This window comes from Gobio gobio, assembly GCF_949357685.1.
Source record: "Gobio gobio genome assembly, chromosome: 4".
NCBI classification, from domain to species: Eukaryota; Metazoa; Chordata; class Actinopteri; order Cypriniformes; family Gobionidae; genus Gobio; species Gobio gobio.
In genome coordinates this window covers 25,498,236-25,515,556 of record NC_137100.1, presented here as the reverse complement: position 1 = coordinate 25,515,556, position 17,321 = coordinate 25,498,236, and the positions used below count along the sequence as shown (strand labels likewise).

The 17,321-nt window shown below is 42.8% G+C and overlaps 1 protein-coding gene across 4 annotated transcripts; it reads left to right on the top strand.

Annotated features, from left to right (window-relative positions):
* Positions 1-1,152: 1,152 nt before the first annotated feature.
* gcnt4a (glucosaminyl (N-acetyl) transferase 4a) lies at positions 1,153-3,760 on the top strand. Of its 4 annotated transcripts, none has more exons than XM_079816281.1 (3): positions 1,153-1,239; positions 1,628-1,697; positions 1,818-3,760. In XM_079816281.1, exon 3 carries the CDS (start codon positions 1,819-1,821, stop codon positions 3,100-3,102), a length of 1,284 nt encoding a protein of 427 aa, XP_079672407.1. In that variant the 5' UTR covers positions 1,153-1,239; positions 1,628-1,697; position 1,818; the 3' UTR covers positions 3,103-3,760. The 4 variants fall into 4 exon arrangements, with proteins under 4 accessions (XP_079672407.1, XP_079672406.1, XP_079672409.1 ...); XM_079816280.1 differs by having other exon boundaries at positions 1,159-1,239; positions 1,815-3,760; XM_079816283.1 differs by having other exon boundaries at positions 1,188-1,239; positions 1,900-3,760.
* Positions 3,761-17,321: the final 13,561 nt, after the last annotated feature.

The window sequence follows — 17,321 nt, the reverse complement described above, 5'->3', positions numbered from 1 at the left end:
TAATGTGAGCTCAGTACTTTTATGATTTAGTTGTGACCTTTTAACCACTGGGTTTTTTTTAACCACCTTTTTTTCATATCTTGACAGGTTATGTATCAGTCAAAGTCACTGTGGTATTACATTTCAGGTGATTTGAATACAGAGAAAACATCCAAGAGATCAATAGAGCCCCAGTGTTGCAATGCCAGTACATCAGAACCTGATGTAAAAGGTTAGTCAGCTAAGTCACTCAATCATGGTCCAACCTCCTAGTTCCCTAACCACACCTAACAGACTTGTATAAGAAAATTATTTAAGATTTTCAGTTTCATACATTCCAATCTTATCTAAATCAGCTATCTTTTAAAATATGATTGCAAAAACAAATACAAGCAGGATCTGTGGCATGCTGTCAGCTTCCACAGAAACTCTACTACTTAAAAAAAAATGTGTTGACAGAAATCTCCATACAATGGAAGCATACAATGTGTCCTTTTGTATTTAATAAAAAAAAAAAACGTTATGTGGTAACAGTCAGCATGCCATAAATGTTTTCTAAACTTATAAAACCTTTAGACATATTGATGTAGCCTATATGTAGTTAATACAATTTTGTATAATAAGGCATTCATTTATTCGTTTTGTTCTGTAGAACCATCCAAAAATGACGTTTTCATGAACATCCGGTCGATTCATTTGGTCAGCGATGAGGAGTTTTTTCCGAGCCATATGACGAACAGATACTGGGACTTGTTCACACGGAGTGAGGAGTGGACCTTTGATACGTAGTTGCTTGCTGATAGACTATCAAGCTAAAACTGTTATATTGTTATAAAATGTTTGTTTAAAACTTTTATAAAGTGTAAAAGTGTTGTTGTTGTTTTTTTCAGTTTGAAAATATGAATGTGTGAAACGTCTTTGTACACCTATTAGGTTCAATGATAAGTTGATGGTCTTGATATTAAACAAAAAATAAACACATTACCCTTTCCTTTTGTATACGTAGCCTATATTATATAACTAACTAGTACGGATCCTAGATTAGGTTAAATTGAGTATGTGTGGGTATGTGTGTGTGTGATGCTCGGAAAGCTGTCTAGTTGTCAAAGCCCGAGTATACCCGAGTATAAGTGGGCGGACTGGACTTTACTGGCGTTCACGCCTCGTTCTGCCTCTCTTGAGTCACTGAAGGCGAAGTCCCTGAACTTACTCATCTTGAGCGGAGTGACGGTACGAATCCACGCAATCTTAACAGCAGTCGTAAGTATCCTGAACTTGATACATATCATTTAGAGATCGATAGGACATTGAAGGAGTCTCTCGGTCGCTTTTAAGTGTGTTTTATATACACGCAAAACGCGCGAATGTGTTGTCTAGTTATTCAAACTTTTTTTTTTTGATTCTGTATTAAGCCTTTCAAATTGTTTGAACAGAGATGCGGATATATAATAAGTACATTTTTCTTGCTTTTTGAGCAGATTGATGGGAATGTATCTTGTTGGCTATACCATTGTTTAATCTGGCTCGTGCGCTTTAAAGCTTTCCAAACAGCTCTACGTGCGTCAATTTTTGCAATATTAGGTAACGAATTAATCTAGAAACAGCCGGGTTTTTGTATTCCTGGATATATTATTTTTTTGTCACACAGGTTCATATATTGTAATGTTGAGAAACATTTGATGGCAGTGGTACAAAACAAAAGACCGGCAGTGTGCAAGGTAGGCAAATCCCCTTCAGTTATATGATGTAATACAACTTTCCGAGTAGCGTTTCATGTCAGAAGATTAGCATATGTCAGCTTTATTTCTAACACCTATTTCCATGTACTTTTTCAGCAGAATGAAAAGAAGATGTGCTATCTTACACTGGATAAAATGCAAGTTCTATGTGTTTGTTGTGTCCCTGTTTGTTGTGCTGAAGCTGGTGTACATAAAGATTTCAATGGACAACAGTATCTACATTGAGCCCGATGGAACTACATATAGATCACTCAAGCCTCTGCATGGCATTAACTGCACAGCCATTTACGAACTGGAACCAGTGGAAATTGGCAAGTCGTTGGAGATGAGACGGAAAAACATTGTGGAAGTTGATGATAAGAGTATTGTTTCTTTCACGGCGGACTGCAAAAACTACAAACTAAAAAGGGGCTATAATGAGATCTTTGTTACTGATGAGGAATGCGGCTTTCCAATCGCATACTCTTTGGTGGTGCACAAGAACAGTGCAATGGTGGAAAGGATTCTTCGAGCCATTTACACACCTCAGAATATTTACTGCATTCATTATGACCAGAAGTCCTCGAAAAATTTTATTGCAGCACTGAGGAACTTGGAGGAGTGTTTTCCAAATGTCTTCATAGCATCTAAAATCGAGTCTGTTCAGTATGCACACATTACAAGACTTAATGCAGATCTCAACTGCCTTTCAGACCTGCTGAGATCAGAGGTCAAATGGAAGTATGTTATCAATTTGTGTGGCCAAGACTTCCCGTTGAAGTCCAATTATGAGCTGATGACTGAGCTCAAGAAACTGAATGGTGCAAACATGCTCGAAACAAGTAGACCCAGCGAACTGAAAAAGCAGCGATTTCAGTTTCAGTATGAGTTGAAAGATGTATCATATGAATACCAGAAAATGCCTATTAAAACCTCCAGTGCTAAAGACCCACCACCGCATGACATTGAGATGTTTGTTGGGAGTGCTTACTTTGTGTTGACACATGATTTTGTGACGTATATTATGAACAATCAACTGGCAAAGGATTTTCTGCAGTGGTCAGCTGACACGTATTCTCCTGATGAGCACTTTTGGGCAACCATGGCTAGAGTGCCTGGAGTTCCTGGGGAGCTCCAAAGATCTGAGCCTGATGTGTCAGATCTAAAGAGTAGGACACGTTTGGTTAAATGGAAATATCTTGAAAGCCGTTTGTATCCACAGTGCACTGGCAGACACAGACGCAGTGTCTGCATCTATGGTGCAGCGGAGCTCCGGTGGCTTCTGGAGGACGGCCACTGGTTTGCAAACAAGTTTGATCCCAAAGTTGACCCTGTCATTATTAAATGTCTTGAAGAGAAACTCGAGGAGAAACAGCTTGAACAATGCCTGAAAAGAGTGTCTTAAAATGGAACCTTACTCTTTGGACTGGATTTAAGTTGAAATGTGTATGTTTGCTGCTACGCTTATGTCTGTTCAAAGTACCAGCTGATTGAAAGTTTAGCTGTATCTCCGAGCTATTCATTTTAAATTTTGAAATGTTGCCGTCCACAATTTATGCTAGGTCAGTTTGGAAGTGCCTTTCAGCCTCAGCTTTTTTAAATCCGCCTCAAAATATGAACATATAGGTGCTCGAGATATGAAATATTTATTTAAACCGGTAATGGTAGATGAATGGAGACCCTCTTTTTCATTCTATTTTTATTGAATCAGTCTATGTGGGAACTTTTGTTGGGCTTCAGTTGTGAACGTTGTATTGATTGTGTTTTTGTTTTGTCAAAAAGCATTTATACTGGCCTTCAAAGAAAAAAAAATGCAACTGGCTGAAATGATATTCTGTGTAGTGCATTTATTTTAGCAATATTTACCAGTGTTGCTTTCATACCTCGCATTCTCACCTTGCTTTTTGAGTGTGCCACATTTTTATTTTTAATAGTAATTTCAAAACAATATCTGGATCAACACCAGGGTGATGCTGTCATTTTTTTTATTATTTATATAATATCTGACGTTCTCTACTGTACATTCAATATTTACTGTTTCAAATAAAGCTATTAAGCTGTTGTACTTGAGTCTTTTCCCCACCTATGTATTGTTACAGTGAAACAGTCACGCCTGTTTACTTAGAGTCAGAGTATTTGCTGTCTGTTAGTGATGTAAATCTTATTAATCAACAGTTTTTTCCGGTCCTCAAATTTGTTTAGCTTAGTGATTCTGCAGTGTTGCATAAGTATAGCAAGCCATACTCTTTATACACTTTCCAGACATACTGTCATGAGGATATTAAGGGTATTTTTACACAACAATGATGTACTAAAACAGATGACGACGTCAAAACAATCCCGCGGATCTGCGTGATGTCGTTTTCACAAATTCACATGTTGTTTACATGGAGACGGTAAAGGCATCGTTTTCAAAATCTTGCGCTTTGAAACCTTGCATTTTCAGGCCGTTGTTGTGTAAATGAACAGCCAAAATGCATAAAAAGTTTTCAGTTGAAGCCGCCCGGTGTCATGTAAACATACCCTTTGTCACTCATTCTGCATTTTACATAATTACACCAGTAGGTGGCGATGCGTGATACGTCTTTATAGTTAAGCCATTGAATAATTAACTGAACTGATTCATTTGAAACAGATTCATTCAGGAATGAAACAAGCAGCTGTGTTTGTAAGAGTGTTATTAACTCATTCACTCAAACTATTTGTTTCATTCAGGAACTCTACTATTGCATGCTGCACGGAAACAAGCATTTTTAACTATTTTGGTTGGCAGAGATTATTTGTTGTACAAACAATTTTACACTCGCAATCATGTTGTTTGTCTAAATAAATCCATGTGCTATGATATTCGGAAACAACGACACTCAATTATTCATAGTTAAAATAGGCTAATGAAATTTGCTCATGTTCAGTTTCTTTGCACTGCACTGCATAAATCGCTTATTTAAACATGATATCTGCAGTCTGTATCGCCGTCTGTTGAGTCAAAGCTCATAGCAGTCTTTAAAGAGGAGATGCAAGACCAATACGTAGGCTCAACAAGTCAGTGGCTGGACAAAAGCACCTAAACTTTCACTGCAACAAGACACTCGAGTGTACACACCGAATGAATTCCCAAAAGCCACTTTTTATAACTGATATGTCCCTTGGGACATTTTAAAAACAGCCATTTTTAAAGATAGCTTGTAGGACAATCATTTCACTATTTTGGAAGCTGAATGAATGTTGTCAAATACTCTTAATAGAATTTTTTGTCATTTTAACTCTAAACATTTTTATTTAAATCTATTAGCGCCAGTGTCCTGAGTTTGCCCTCTGACAGTCTGTCTCTGTTAGTTACCAGAGGGCTGGAAACGGAGCTCTTGAACCTACTTTTCTGAAAGGTTTTCACTCTAAGACGTGATTGTACAGCATGTTTGACCACTGAGGAAGCCAGTGAGGCTCGATTTCCTCAATCTAAATGCAGTGCGACCGGCACATGCGGCTCCGTAATAGAGCTGACAGTGTAAGTAAATGCACCCTGGAATGTAGACGCCTGCCATTAAAACCCTCTCCGCTTTTTCTTATGTTTCAGACCCCACATCGATGAAAATAATACAGAAAGCTCTCTGTGTACGATTTATTTACTTAATACCAGTTACTGCTCTGAGATCAACAGTTTGACAGCAGTTCATGGATCATGTACATGTTGTGAATACAAAAAATGGCTCCTACACCTACTTCACAAAAAGTCTAAAACATTCTAGACCAGAAGTGAAACAGGGTCTAGTCAGTGTCACATACTGTGTTTCCAGAAACGCTGACAAGAGGATGTCAACAGATAAATGAGGCCAGCTCTAAATATAGATAAAAAAGCAGAATGGTGGAAGTAAACTGACTGAAAACAGGAAACAGACAACAATGACTCAACTCCTCAGAGATACAATAGATGGAAATTCCAGTAGGCTGGTCATGATGCCCTGGACACTGTCCACAGTCTACTTGATCAAATAGTCAACATGCAAATATGATTTGAACACATTCAATATTAACCTATTGCAACATTGTATAACCATGTCTTGTTATGCACTATGCCGTTCTTCAATGGCAAGACTAAAACACATATGAACTGAATATAATGAACTTTCATACAGGAAAACAACTTACGTTAGTGGTATTGTGGATTCATTGTGAAAGTAAAACACCATTTGCATGGTATCACATTAACTTTTGAGATGAAGCATACAGGTTTGTTGTAACTGAGCTGCATTTTTCTGGTCATCCTTTATAATGGGTGTCTTTAACTTAAAAATGGTTAGGCACAATGTGATTTTGTGCTCATGTTGTATTGCAAAGCACTTCCTGCTGCTATTGAGATGGATACGGTTAAGGTTAGGGACAGGTTTGGTTTGGTTTGAGAGTTGGTTAAGGTGTAAGGGAAGGGTCAACAGTGTAATCGTTGATGTTATTACAGAAATGAATTACAGCATGCTGTCACATCTGGTTTGTGTTTGAGTTGGACTTTGAGTTGGTTTTGCACTGTACTCTCTCTGTGACACATGCAGGTATAAATACAATGTAAAAACATACTCAAAGACACTTAATATAATGTGGGACAAAATTTATTTTATTCTTAAGAAAACATAAATTAGATATATATTTTTGTAAAGCTGTAGGCCCTGTACTTATTTTTCTGCATTTGAAACGTCACAATTGTAAACAATAGAATTGCACAAGGTCAGAACTGTGTCACATTAAGTCCCCCATTTCTATACATAAGACATTAATGAAATATGGGTGACTTGAATTTGAGTCTGAATGTCTGTAAATGTTTATAAGGTTACAAGACTTTTGCCCAGATTTTCACCGCGATTTGCAGTCTAGACGAGTAAACGCTTGTTGTGGAAAGTCAGAGCCAGTCAGCATTTTGGGCAGTCGAGGTTGACAGATATCCCAGAAATTCGAGAACTATATTATGGACACAGATTATTTTAGCTTCAGACTAAAAATCTGTCAAACATGTTTTATATTTTAGAACACATTGTTTTAATTTGTCATGAGAAAGTCGGCATGTCTGTGATGCCTTGTGTTTTAAAATCTGTTTAAAAATTGTGTAGTGTATTCCAGCCTTTTTAGTGTGAATCCTTAAGACTAGGGTTGGTAACCATTTGCTTTTTAAGGCATGTGTTCTGATATTTTCAAAAATGACATTTATGAAAACAGTGAACAAAAGGGAAACTGTTTCATGAAGCATTACCACATCAACTTACATAGCGTGAAGCATTACCACGAACCTCACCCATTTCCTTAGTTTGTGACTTGGTGGTTTAGCTGAACATTTCCACTCTCAACGGATTCACCCAAGTCCAAATATCATCAGCCTTCATGGATGATACTGAAAAAGACAGGCACTAGAGCTTAATTACAGTTTCTTTAGAACCTGAGGGTAAAAAAAAGTCCAAAATGAGGGGTCATCATTGTACCGATGTGCAGGCCTTCACTGAGACCACACCTCTGTGTTATCCATGCTAGTGCTATTTAAGGATGTGACATTATTAGCACAACCTTGTGTAGGCTTCCTTCGTGCCAGAAAGAAACTGGTGTGAAAACTCATTTAAATTGACTGCCGTCAGTTCTCATGCTCTCTGTCTATGGCAGCCTCTGAAAGTCCCACAAAAAATCTTTAAAAAATGTTCTTAGTCGTTCAAAGCAAAGATCTGCGTTCGCAGAGTTGATAAACTGGGTTGCTATAAGTAAAAAAGTTGATGTTTGTCAATTCACAATCTAAAGTTTTAATCTTATCACCCAAAAATGAAAATTCTGTCATCATTTACTCAGGTTTGGAACAACTTGAGCATGACTACATGATGACAGAATTTTCATTTTTGGGTGAACTATCCTTTTAATGTTCAATTTAAAGGCACACTATGTAGTTCATGGATGAGATTATTAACATTACTGTAGTATGAAGCAGAGCAGGGCCAAGGGCTGTGGGAGCTGAACGAGGTCGCTGAAGAGATTGCTAATGAGAGACGAGCGTAACACGCAGCTCGCCGCTTCCGCTTCTTCCAGTCAAGCGTATGTGGGGTAACGCAGCTCTATTTTATCATATTAGGAGCCAGATCTCACGAAAGAGCGTATAAATAATATGACTTTGCAATTTTGTGGAATGTATATGGCAAAATGAGTTTTGGCGTGCATATAGTACGCCGTTTTTCGCGAGCATATGATACGCTCTTTATGGCGTATTATACGTACGAACCCACCCTACCCAAAAGCGTGTCATATACACTCCATAAAGTGCTATCATATGCACGCGAAAAACTGCGTAGCATATGCACGCCAAAACTCATTTGGCGTATACATTCCACGAGATTGCACACTCGTACTATTGATACGCATTGTCATGAGATCGTGTTGGAGCATCATATTATTAAATGCGGGATGGCTTGAGTTGCTAAATGGCATGCAATTCATTTTATGAAGGAGCTGTATTACTGTACAATTCGTTTTCTGTCTATAAATGTATCCAAACAGTTGTTCCCTTGCCTAATAAAACATATAATATATTAAAGCATCTTTAGTGTTTCCATAGAAATCGAGGGTAGCGCAGGTATGATGTAATTGATAGGCAACGCACGGACACGGTCTGTGTCCTGCTAAAAAAAGGTTTATTTCTCCGGATTTAAACATTCTTAGAAACATTTGTGATAGTGAAAGTACACAAGTCAACAAAATATATAACACTGTTTTTGGTTTTTGTTGTGGTTTTTGGATATTTTAATCCAAAAATCTTACATATTGTGCCTTTCAGTCAAACTATAACAATAATTTGGCTTTTAAGATGTCATGTAAACGCTTTAGTCAGACTGAAATCATACCATTCCAGCTTTTGTGAAGTCAGACCAACAGATCTTGATAATGTGATTGTAGCTTGGCTTTGTCCAGCATGTAAACACACTAATCAGACAATTGCCCTCACTGCTTGCAGAAATGACACACAATGTGTATTTAATCTTCCACCAACTGATACCAATATTTTCCTTGAGTACTGGCCAAATCAATAAAAAAAGAAGTCCTTTCCATGAACAAGAAGTTTGAGTCTGTGCTCTTTGACCGACTCTGAACACTGTCATCATATCTATAATCATGGCTATAATCACGGCCATTGTGAGCCTGGTGATGGAGGCCCTGGGGTCCATGACAGATGAGCAGAGCCATGCTGCCCGCAAGAGCTAGCAAGACAAGCCCCGTCACTCAGCATCGTGCGCGGAGTCAGCCAGGCGAACCGACCGAACTGCAACAAAGAGCCTTTTTATTCTTCTTCCTCGTTCGTAGCACTCGCCAACCCTCCAGGCTAAGCTTGTGTACCCCAAGGACATTTGATTTTTTAATTCGATTAGAAACAAAGAACATGGAAGCAATGAGCTCTTCCTATTTAATATTATCTAATCGGAGTCATCAAAATGCCACTTGGCAGTCCTCAGTTTGTTCCAGGAAATATACTACCAGACTAGCGTCTAGATGTTGAGCGGATCCCTGCTGTAACATTCAGCCTAGTGCAGTAATATGTTAAACAAGATTAGAATGTATAAGTTTGACTAAATATTGATACGTATTAAAACATATTGACTTATAATGTGCATGGATTATGTGAGTCAATGACGTCTTCATTAGGCAAAACCAGGGAGTGTATCATCAGTGGAAAAAAATTGTTCCCAGTATTGCTCAAACATTTTTATGCAATAAGTCATAATATGTGAAAGAGAAGTATATAAACTGAAGTAAGCTTGAGTAAATATTGAATTGTATTGTATTGACTTATTCTGTACATTATGTGAGTTAATGACGTCTTCATATAGGCAACACCTGGGAGTGTATCATCAGTGACTCTGGTACTCTATTGTTCCAAATGTTTTATACCAGTCAGTCTTTTTTGGAATGTGGAAACTGACCAGATCACACAATGCATCCCAATCACACAACCCACCTCACAACCTGTTTGCGTCATCTTATGGAACTGTATGTCTGAATTCAGCCATGACATATGCTTGAGTGCAATGAGCATTGTTTGTTTAAGGCTACAATGACAGCCTAACTGATAGCAGTTGAAACTGGCTTGTTGACTTTTGGTTTGCGACAAGCCCATCATTTTTCTTTGGAACAACAGGAAACCTAAAAAATAACATTATTCAAATGTGATGCACACAATGACAGATTCTTTAAATACCTGTGATTGACAAACTAGACGAACCTCGCACCTCACAGCTTGTGAAGGCCTATTGTTTGAGCAATGCCAATAAGCTTCAAAAAAATGTGCCCTATCATGATCAACATGAGGGCACTAATGAAACCCAACACCTAACTCACAGTCTTAGCCACACAAAGATACAATTGTTGAGGCAGCGGATCATTTTCTGCCCTCGTGTAATGGCTTCCTCTGCATTCTATAGGGTGGGCGTGCAGGTGGCCGAGTAATTAAAGAATATTGCGAGGGGGGCTTATCAATAAATTAAAACGAGGGGGCAGAGTTTCTTTCAATTATTGATATGAAGTCTTATGTATCCTGACTCTTCTTCTGCCCAGGTGGTTACAGGTCACTGACACCACAGAGGATGATAGTCAGTGGGGGAGAAGAACAGGCATAACCGAACAGAACAGGCAATAGCGGCTTCCTGCACTTCTCGCGTTGCTAAAAGAAGTGTGTAAAGAGAGAAGGCAAGCGTAAGTGGGAGTGCAATTGAAGACATAAAAAAGGGGGGCGGGGTTAAACACAAGAATTTACACTCCCACTTTTATTTGTTTTGCTTTGATCCAAGTATATGTCCAGTTATGGTTTTGCTGAATATAAGGCAACTTTGTTTTATAAGTGTCATGTTGGCCAGTTTTTAAATGTTATAAATTTACACAAAATGTATAACCAAGGTCTGAATGCTGGACAAGCAGCCAAAACTGGAAAAATACTGTACACTCCATAAAAAGTCTGTAAAAACAGGGCACAATGTAGGCTACTGTGTAAATATGAAGGGTTCCCTTTAGAAAGGGAACTCTCGCTGCGTCTAGCTGACGCTATGGGGAACGCCCTCGGCGTGACTGGTGTCTGAAGCTACTATCGAATCACGGCAAAGTCTTTGACCGACGTCAGCCCATGACGTCATCAACGTGCGACCCGGAAGTATATAAGGGCGCCGTGCCAACACATACACATCTTTTTCGTCTTCAGGGACTGTTTGTTTGAAGCGGTATCTGCAGATCTGGTAAAGTATTACTAAACTAGGAAAAGGATGAAACGCACAGAGAAGAGGCAGAGCTTTAGGAAGTGTGTTGACCCGTGTCAGAGATTTCTGACACCGGGAGACACACATTCTCTGTGCGTTTATTGCCTGGGCGAAGAGCATGCACAGGCAGTTCTCGAGGGAGCTGCCTGTGCAAACTGTGAGCAATTTCCAGTTAGAACGCTCCGTTCTCGTCTGGCCCTCTTCTCGAGGGAAGAGGGTGCAACATCTGGGGCTGCTGATGTGAGTTCCGCTCTCGCTGAGGCGGAGCGGCGGCGCACTTCATGGGGTTCCCAGATGGAGCTCGCTGATCGTCTGGAGAGAGGTGTGGTACTCTCGGACGATCAAACGGCTGACGAGAGCGACCTGCAGGTCGATGTAGAGAACGATGGTTCTCCGCTGAGACCTGCAGCGGGTGCTCTTCGGGACGGGCAGGAGATGGCTGAGGAGGATGATGAGAGCGACCAGGACCTGCCTGGACCCTCTCAGCCACCCTGTCCCGCGTATGCCGAGTTGCTGGATGCTATGGAGCGCGCCACGGACAGGCTGAGGCTGCCCTGGCGGCGCGCTGGGGGAGAGGTCGCTCGTGGACGGCTCGACGATCGATTTCTCCCCGGTCATACACCAGCACCTCAGATGAGCCTTCCATTCCTACCGGACCTCCATACTGAGGTCCAGGCGGCATGGAAGAACCCGTTCTCTGCCCGCATTCACCGACATCAGCGGGCAAGCTTTGCTGATGTCGAGGGAGTGGGTAAGCACGGGTATGTGTCGATGCCTCCCATAGACGAGACGTTTGCGAACTATCTCGTCTCTGGGCAGGTGTCGACACTGAGAGCTCCATCTCTGCCATCCAAACCGCTGAAAACTACCTCGCGGTTGAATGGCAGGGCATACGCGGCAGCAGGTCAGGCTGGTGCGACCCTGCACACGATGGCGGTGTTGCAGGCGTACCAGGCGGACCTGCTGGAGGATCTCGACCAGGGGGCCGGGCTGTCCCCTGAGGCGGTTGCTGAGCTGCGCCGCACCACAGATCTGTCTCTCCGGGCCACCAAGCAGACTGCTGCTGCTATCGGCCGCTCTATGGCGGCTATGGTGGTTACGGAGAGGCATCTGTGGTTGGGCCTGGCTGATATCGGGGAGAAAGAAAAGGGTTTTCTCCTCGATTCACCGGTTTCGCCTACTGAGCTTTTCGGCACCTCCGTGGAGGCGGTGGTTGGAAAGTTCAGGGAGGCGAAGGCGCGCTCAGCGGCATTTAAAACATGCATACCGCTGAGATCCGCGCCCCCACCCAGGCAGGCGGGACCTGGTCCTTCACGGTCTGAGGACCGTAGGCAGGACCAGAGGGCTAGCGTCTCCTCTCGTGCCCCCCCTCCTTGGAGGAGCAGGGCACAGAGGAGACGGGACTCCCGCGGGGGGAAAAAGGATTTAAGGGAGGTGATCCAGGACAAACGTTCCCAACGAAGGCGTTGGTAATGGGTCACTTCCCTTGAGGGCGGTTACATCATAGCCCTCTCCTTTTTCCTTTCTATGTCTTTTTATGACTTTTTACCCAGGCGCTTCTTACATCAGGCCTGAGGCGGGCCTATGATGAGTAGTACTATGTTCTGATGGCCCGCCCGGAGAGTGAGAACGCCCCTTTCAGGCATTCATGGGCGGTAGAACATGGTGGTGAGAACTGCACAATGAGTCTTCGCTCAGCATGCCGCAGGTGAGAGTGGTCTTTTTTGTATGTAATACTAAAAATATGTATTTCTTACAGACCCCAGGTTCCTGTATAGAGTTGGGTATTCATCAGAGAGAACTGTCTTTCCCCTGTTTAGTTAGGCTTGAACACAGCACCATTATCTGGGCTATGTGTGTGAGCGTGTGTTGGCTTTCCCTGGTTGGTCAAGATGGCGCCAGATAGGCCACCGCTTATGGTTATCAGAAGATGGGCCTCCTCTCATTTGAGAGTATTGTTAGGCCGCCGCTCTTTTCTTTGAAATGTTTGCGGATTACTAGGCGGTAGCACACTTTTCTGTTAGAATGTAGTGGTTGTCTACCGCCTAGGGTTATTATGTGTCTTCGGTCCCCTAAGCCACTGCAGGTTGGATTAGTTTGTCTCTGTTACGACTGAGCGCTACGGCGTCAGTTGGTATGTGGTAAAGGAGGCGCGTTGCTGAGGCACCGTCACCTTTTTTGTTGTACTTAGATCAGAGCCTCCTCTCATTGAGAGTCGTTGGGTTTAATAGCAGTCAGTTTGTTTGTCTGGCAGTTATTTCTCGTTTTTGCGAAACTCGTACAGCTTGTAGGCTTCTACAAGCCTCCCTGGAACGGGTCCCCATTGTAATGGGTAGCTATCATGTGTTAGGCCTCAGCAGGCCTCCATGAAAACGAGCCGTTGGGTCTAATATTACTACAACCCACATTTTTCAAACATGGCGGTCCCAGTTAGCAGGAAGGATTGCACCGTTCTCAAGAATAACGGTGATAGTGGTAGGCCTTATCAGGCCTCTAGTAAGGCAGGTGACAATGCTTAAGCATCAAGGTACTACTAGCCTAGCTGGCTATCAGGTTAAATAGGGGTGAATACGCTCTCCTGAAGGTCGGCTGTCAATTGTAGGCCTCAGTAGGCCTCTTGAACAAGGCGCATTTTCAGTTGGAAGGCCTCAAACAGGCCTCACTGGAGGTATGTACCGATGTGCGCATCAGGACAGCTAGCCTGGAGGCTATCAGGTTGTAGGCCTCATCAGGCCTCCCCGAAGGCCCGCTGGTAGGTGTAAGGCCTTACTAGGCCTCCTTGAGAGTGAGCTCTCAGGTTGTGATCACTACCAGAAGCAGGTTGTAGGCCTCATCAGGCCTCCCTGAAAGGCCTGCTGTTAACTCTAAGACCTTACTAGGCTTTCCTGAGGGTGAGTTCCCGGATTGTGGTCACTCTCAGAGGCAGGTTGTAGGCCTCATCAGGCCTCCCTGAGAGCCTGCTGTTAATTCTAGGCCTTAATAGGCCTCCCTGACTCGAACAAGGTAGTAGGCCCCATCAGGCCTCCCTAAGGTGTTCCTGGGGTCCAGTCATCTGAAAACAGTTAGCACGCATTGCATACAGGTAGCAGGCCTCTCCAGGCCTCCCTGAAGGCTGCTTATCAGGTAGTAGGCCTTAATAGGCCTCCCTTGAGGGCGAGTTCCTTAATCAGGATGCTCGAAAAGCCTGCGTAGCTTGACTGTCGAGTCCCAGATGGTGGTCACTCGAACGAGGTAGTAGGCCCCATCAGGCCTCCCTGAGGTGTTCCTGGGACCCAGTCATTTGGCACGTATTGCAATCAGGTAGTAGGCCTCTCCAGGCCTCCCTAAAGGCTGGTTATCAGGTAGTAGGCCTTAATAGGCCTCCCTTGAGGACGGGTTCCTTAAACAGGATGCCCGACTAGCCTGCGTAGCTTGACTGTCAAGTAGTAGGCCTCCATTAGGCCTCCTTGAGAAAACAAGGGTAACCTCAGCAGGCGGTATTGCTGTCAGGTAGTAGGCCTCACTAAGGCCTCCCTGAGGACGGAGTCCCGAGCCTGGATGCTTGGGTTTCCAGCATGGCTTGCGGTTAGGTAGTAGGCCTCTATAGGCCTCCCTGGAATACCCGCTATCAAGTAGTAGGCCCACAGGGCCTCCTTGAAGTTGAAGTTCCTGAGCTAGGCACTTTAATTACCAGTTCTCTGTGAGAACTTGTGGTAGTTGGGCCTACAGCTGGAGGTTACTCGCCAGGCAGGCTCAGCTGCTCCCCTCAATGAGGGTCGTCTATGAGTGCTCAGCCGCCTGAGCCTGGTCAGACGGTCGTAGGCCTCTCATGAGGCCTCCCTGTTAGATCAGTCATTAAGGCCCTTTCGGCCTCCCTACTGCTTTGAAACACAAGCACCTGGTAGATCCTTGATTTGAGCAGGCAGACTCCCCTCGATAGCAAGGGTTGAAAAGCACTACGCTGAGTGTTGCTCTCTTGGATAACCCGTCTCTGAGTTCCGGGCTAAGTAAGACTGCCTGTGTTTCAGTCCCTTAGCTTGGACGCCCCTTGGGCACCATCCAGAGGCTCTGTTTGAACAGACAGGGTTGGCTAAACCGAAGTGTCCATAACACTTAGGGCACCAGGTCAGGCCTCCCTGGTGGCACTCGGGAGAACATTTCCCGAGTAGTGACTGGCTGGGGTTCCTTCGGGTCCCCTAGCCACATTCCCTTGAAGGGACCCCTTCTTTGGAAGTAGTGGTCCCGGGCCTTCGAGCTGTCTAGATGGAACTCCACGCAGTGCGTTAGGGTTCCGTTTAGTTGTATAGCTTGGGCTATGACCGTAGGGAGTGCTGTCACTGTCAGCCCAGGACCTGAGGGGGAATCGCTCAGGTTTTTCTATGAATTACTTGAGTTGACAGTTGTCACTGCCAATGGCAGACACTCCCCTCAGCATGGCGGCGTTGGTATATCGTTCCCCATAGCGTCAGCTAGACGCAGCGAGAGTTCCCTTTCGAAAGGGAACGTCTAAGGTTACGTATGTAACCTCTGTTCCCTGAGAACAGGGAACGAGCGCTGCGTCGCGTTGCCATGCTTCAGGGCCTATCTGCCATACAGTCCCTTCAGACGAGAAGATGTGTATGTGTTGGCACGGCGCCCTTATATACTTCCGGGTCGCACGTTGATGACGTCATGGGCTGACGTCGGTCAAAGACTTTGCCGTGATTCGATAGTAGCTTCAGACACCAGTCACGCCGAGGGCGTTCCCCATAGCGTCAGCTAGACGCAGCGCTCGTTCCCTGTTCTCAGGGAACAGAGGTTACATACGTAACCTTAGACGATTTTCCATACTGTCTTTTCGCAGTTGTTTTACCCATATTTTGAATTATGTCTTGTGTTGTGTTTAAAAACCTTTTTCTAATAGTTGAAGCAAACAGCAGCGTTTACAGTTTTTAGCAGTGGTCCATCCATCCACCCATTTATTATAAATATATAGGAGAGATCAAGACTACCCTTACAAAACAATACTTAAAGTTAATTTTATTAAGTAATAATTAAATATGAAATTACACAAATATACTTTATGTTTTTTAATCTTACTATACTAACCAATGTCTTTGCTGCTGACCTTCGATGATGTCACGTGATGAAAGGGAAAAATGGGAGCGAGGACTCATATGCAGGAATGTAGATTTATTAGCAAAATAATAAAAATAAACACAAAACAAAAGCCCACGAGGGGGAAAATCAACAATGAGATACAATGAGCAGGAACATAAACTGGAACACGGCAGATAACAGACGACATAAGACTGAAAACACCATGGTTGAATCCGAAATCGCCCCCTATAGCTACCCTCAAATAGGGCATTATTTGAGGGGACAGCCATTTGTAGGGGTGTCTGAAACCATAGTGGACGTTATTGAGTGCACTAATGCAATCCCACAGTGTACATGTGTACAGCCGATGTACACACAACCGCTGCCCGACCTCACGCACTCGTTTTCATTCACTCCTTCAAGTTAACTATATTAGTGGACTAACGTAGGGAATAGTGAATGATGGTATAGGGGGCGATTTCAGATTCAGCCAATGAGAATATAATGGGTGAAAATCAAGCGGGAGAACAGGTGGGGCAAATTAACCAATAATGAGATAACAAGAAGGGTGGGTTCAATACAGAAGACAGGAATGCACAAGAATTACCCAAAACACCACATGTGCCAAACAAGACAAGACAGACATGCGACAGATGATCCAATTAAACCATATAATAAGCAAACACAACATTTCACACTTGTTTTTCCTTTTTATTGCTGAAATAAGAGTGTTTAACTTTATTCTCTTGCGTCCTATTCTTCTACGATCCAGAATGGCAGCACAGCTGAAAGTTGTGGTCTATTGTACAGGTGTGAATTTGCATTTACCTGATGAGGCTTATTTATTTTACTTTTGGTGTTGAGATTTGCCAAAAAACAAACAATGATGCAAATAGTTATGCTTTTAGGGAGTAACTCAATGTTGTAATGCATTAGGCCTTAGTATTCTAAGTATACTTGGCTTGTAGTTGTGTTTACTCTTTTGATGGAGTAGCCTATTAAATACTACTGTCACAAAGTTTTATTACTTACATTGTTTGAAAATATTGATTTATAAAGAAAACAGATATGTTCCTAATTCTGAGTATCTGAATTTTTGTGTAGGCTAGTCCACTGGTAGAGTACATAGGAATTTACTTCAAATCTACTTTACTCTTTCCCCGCAAATGACTGAATTTTACGGCTATCCATGTTTTCACTGTTATATGGTAGCAGGCGCTTTTCTCCGGATCAAAACGCAGGTGAAGAAGAAGCAGAAACAAGTGATAGAAGATTGCTTATGCAAATGTAAAATAACGCGATCATCAAA

Bases quoted from the DNA above. Each gene is read 5' to 3' on its own strand.
- gcnt4a (XM_079816281.1), top strand. From the start codon at position 1,819: ATGAAAAGAAGATGTGCTATCTTACACTGGATAAAATGCAAGTTCTAT.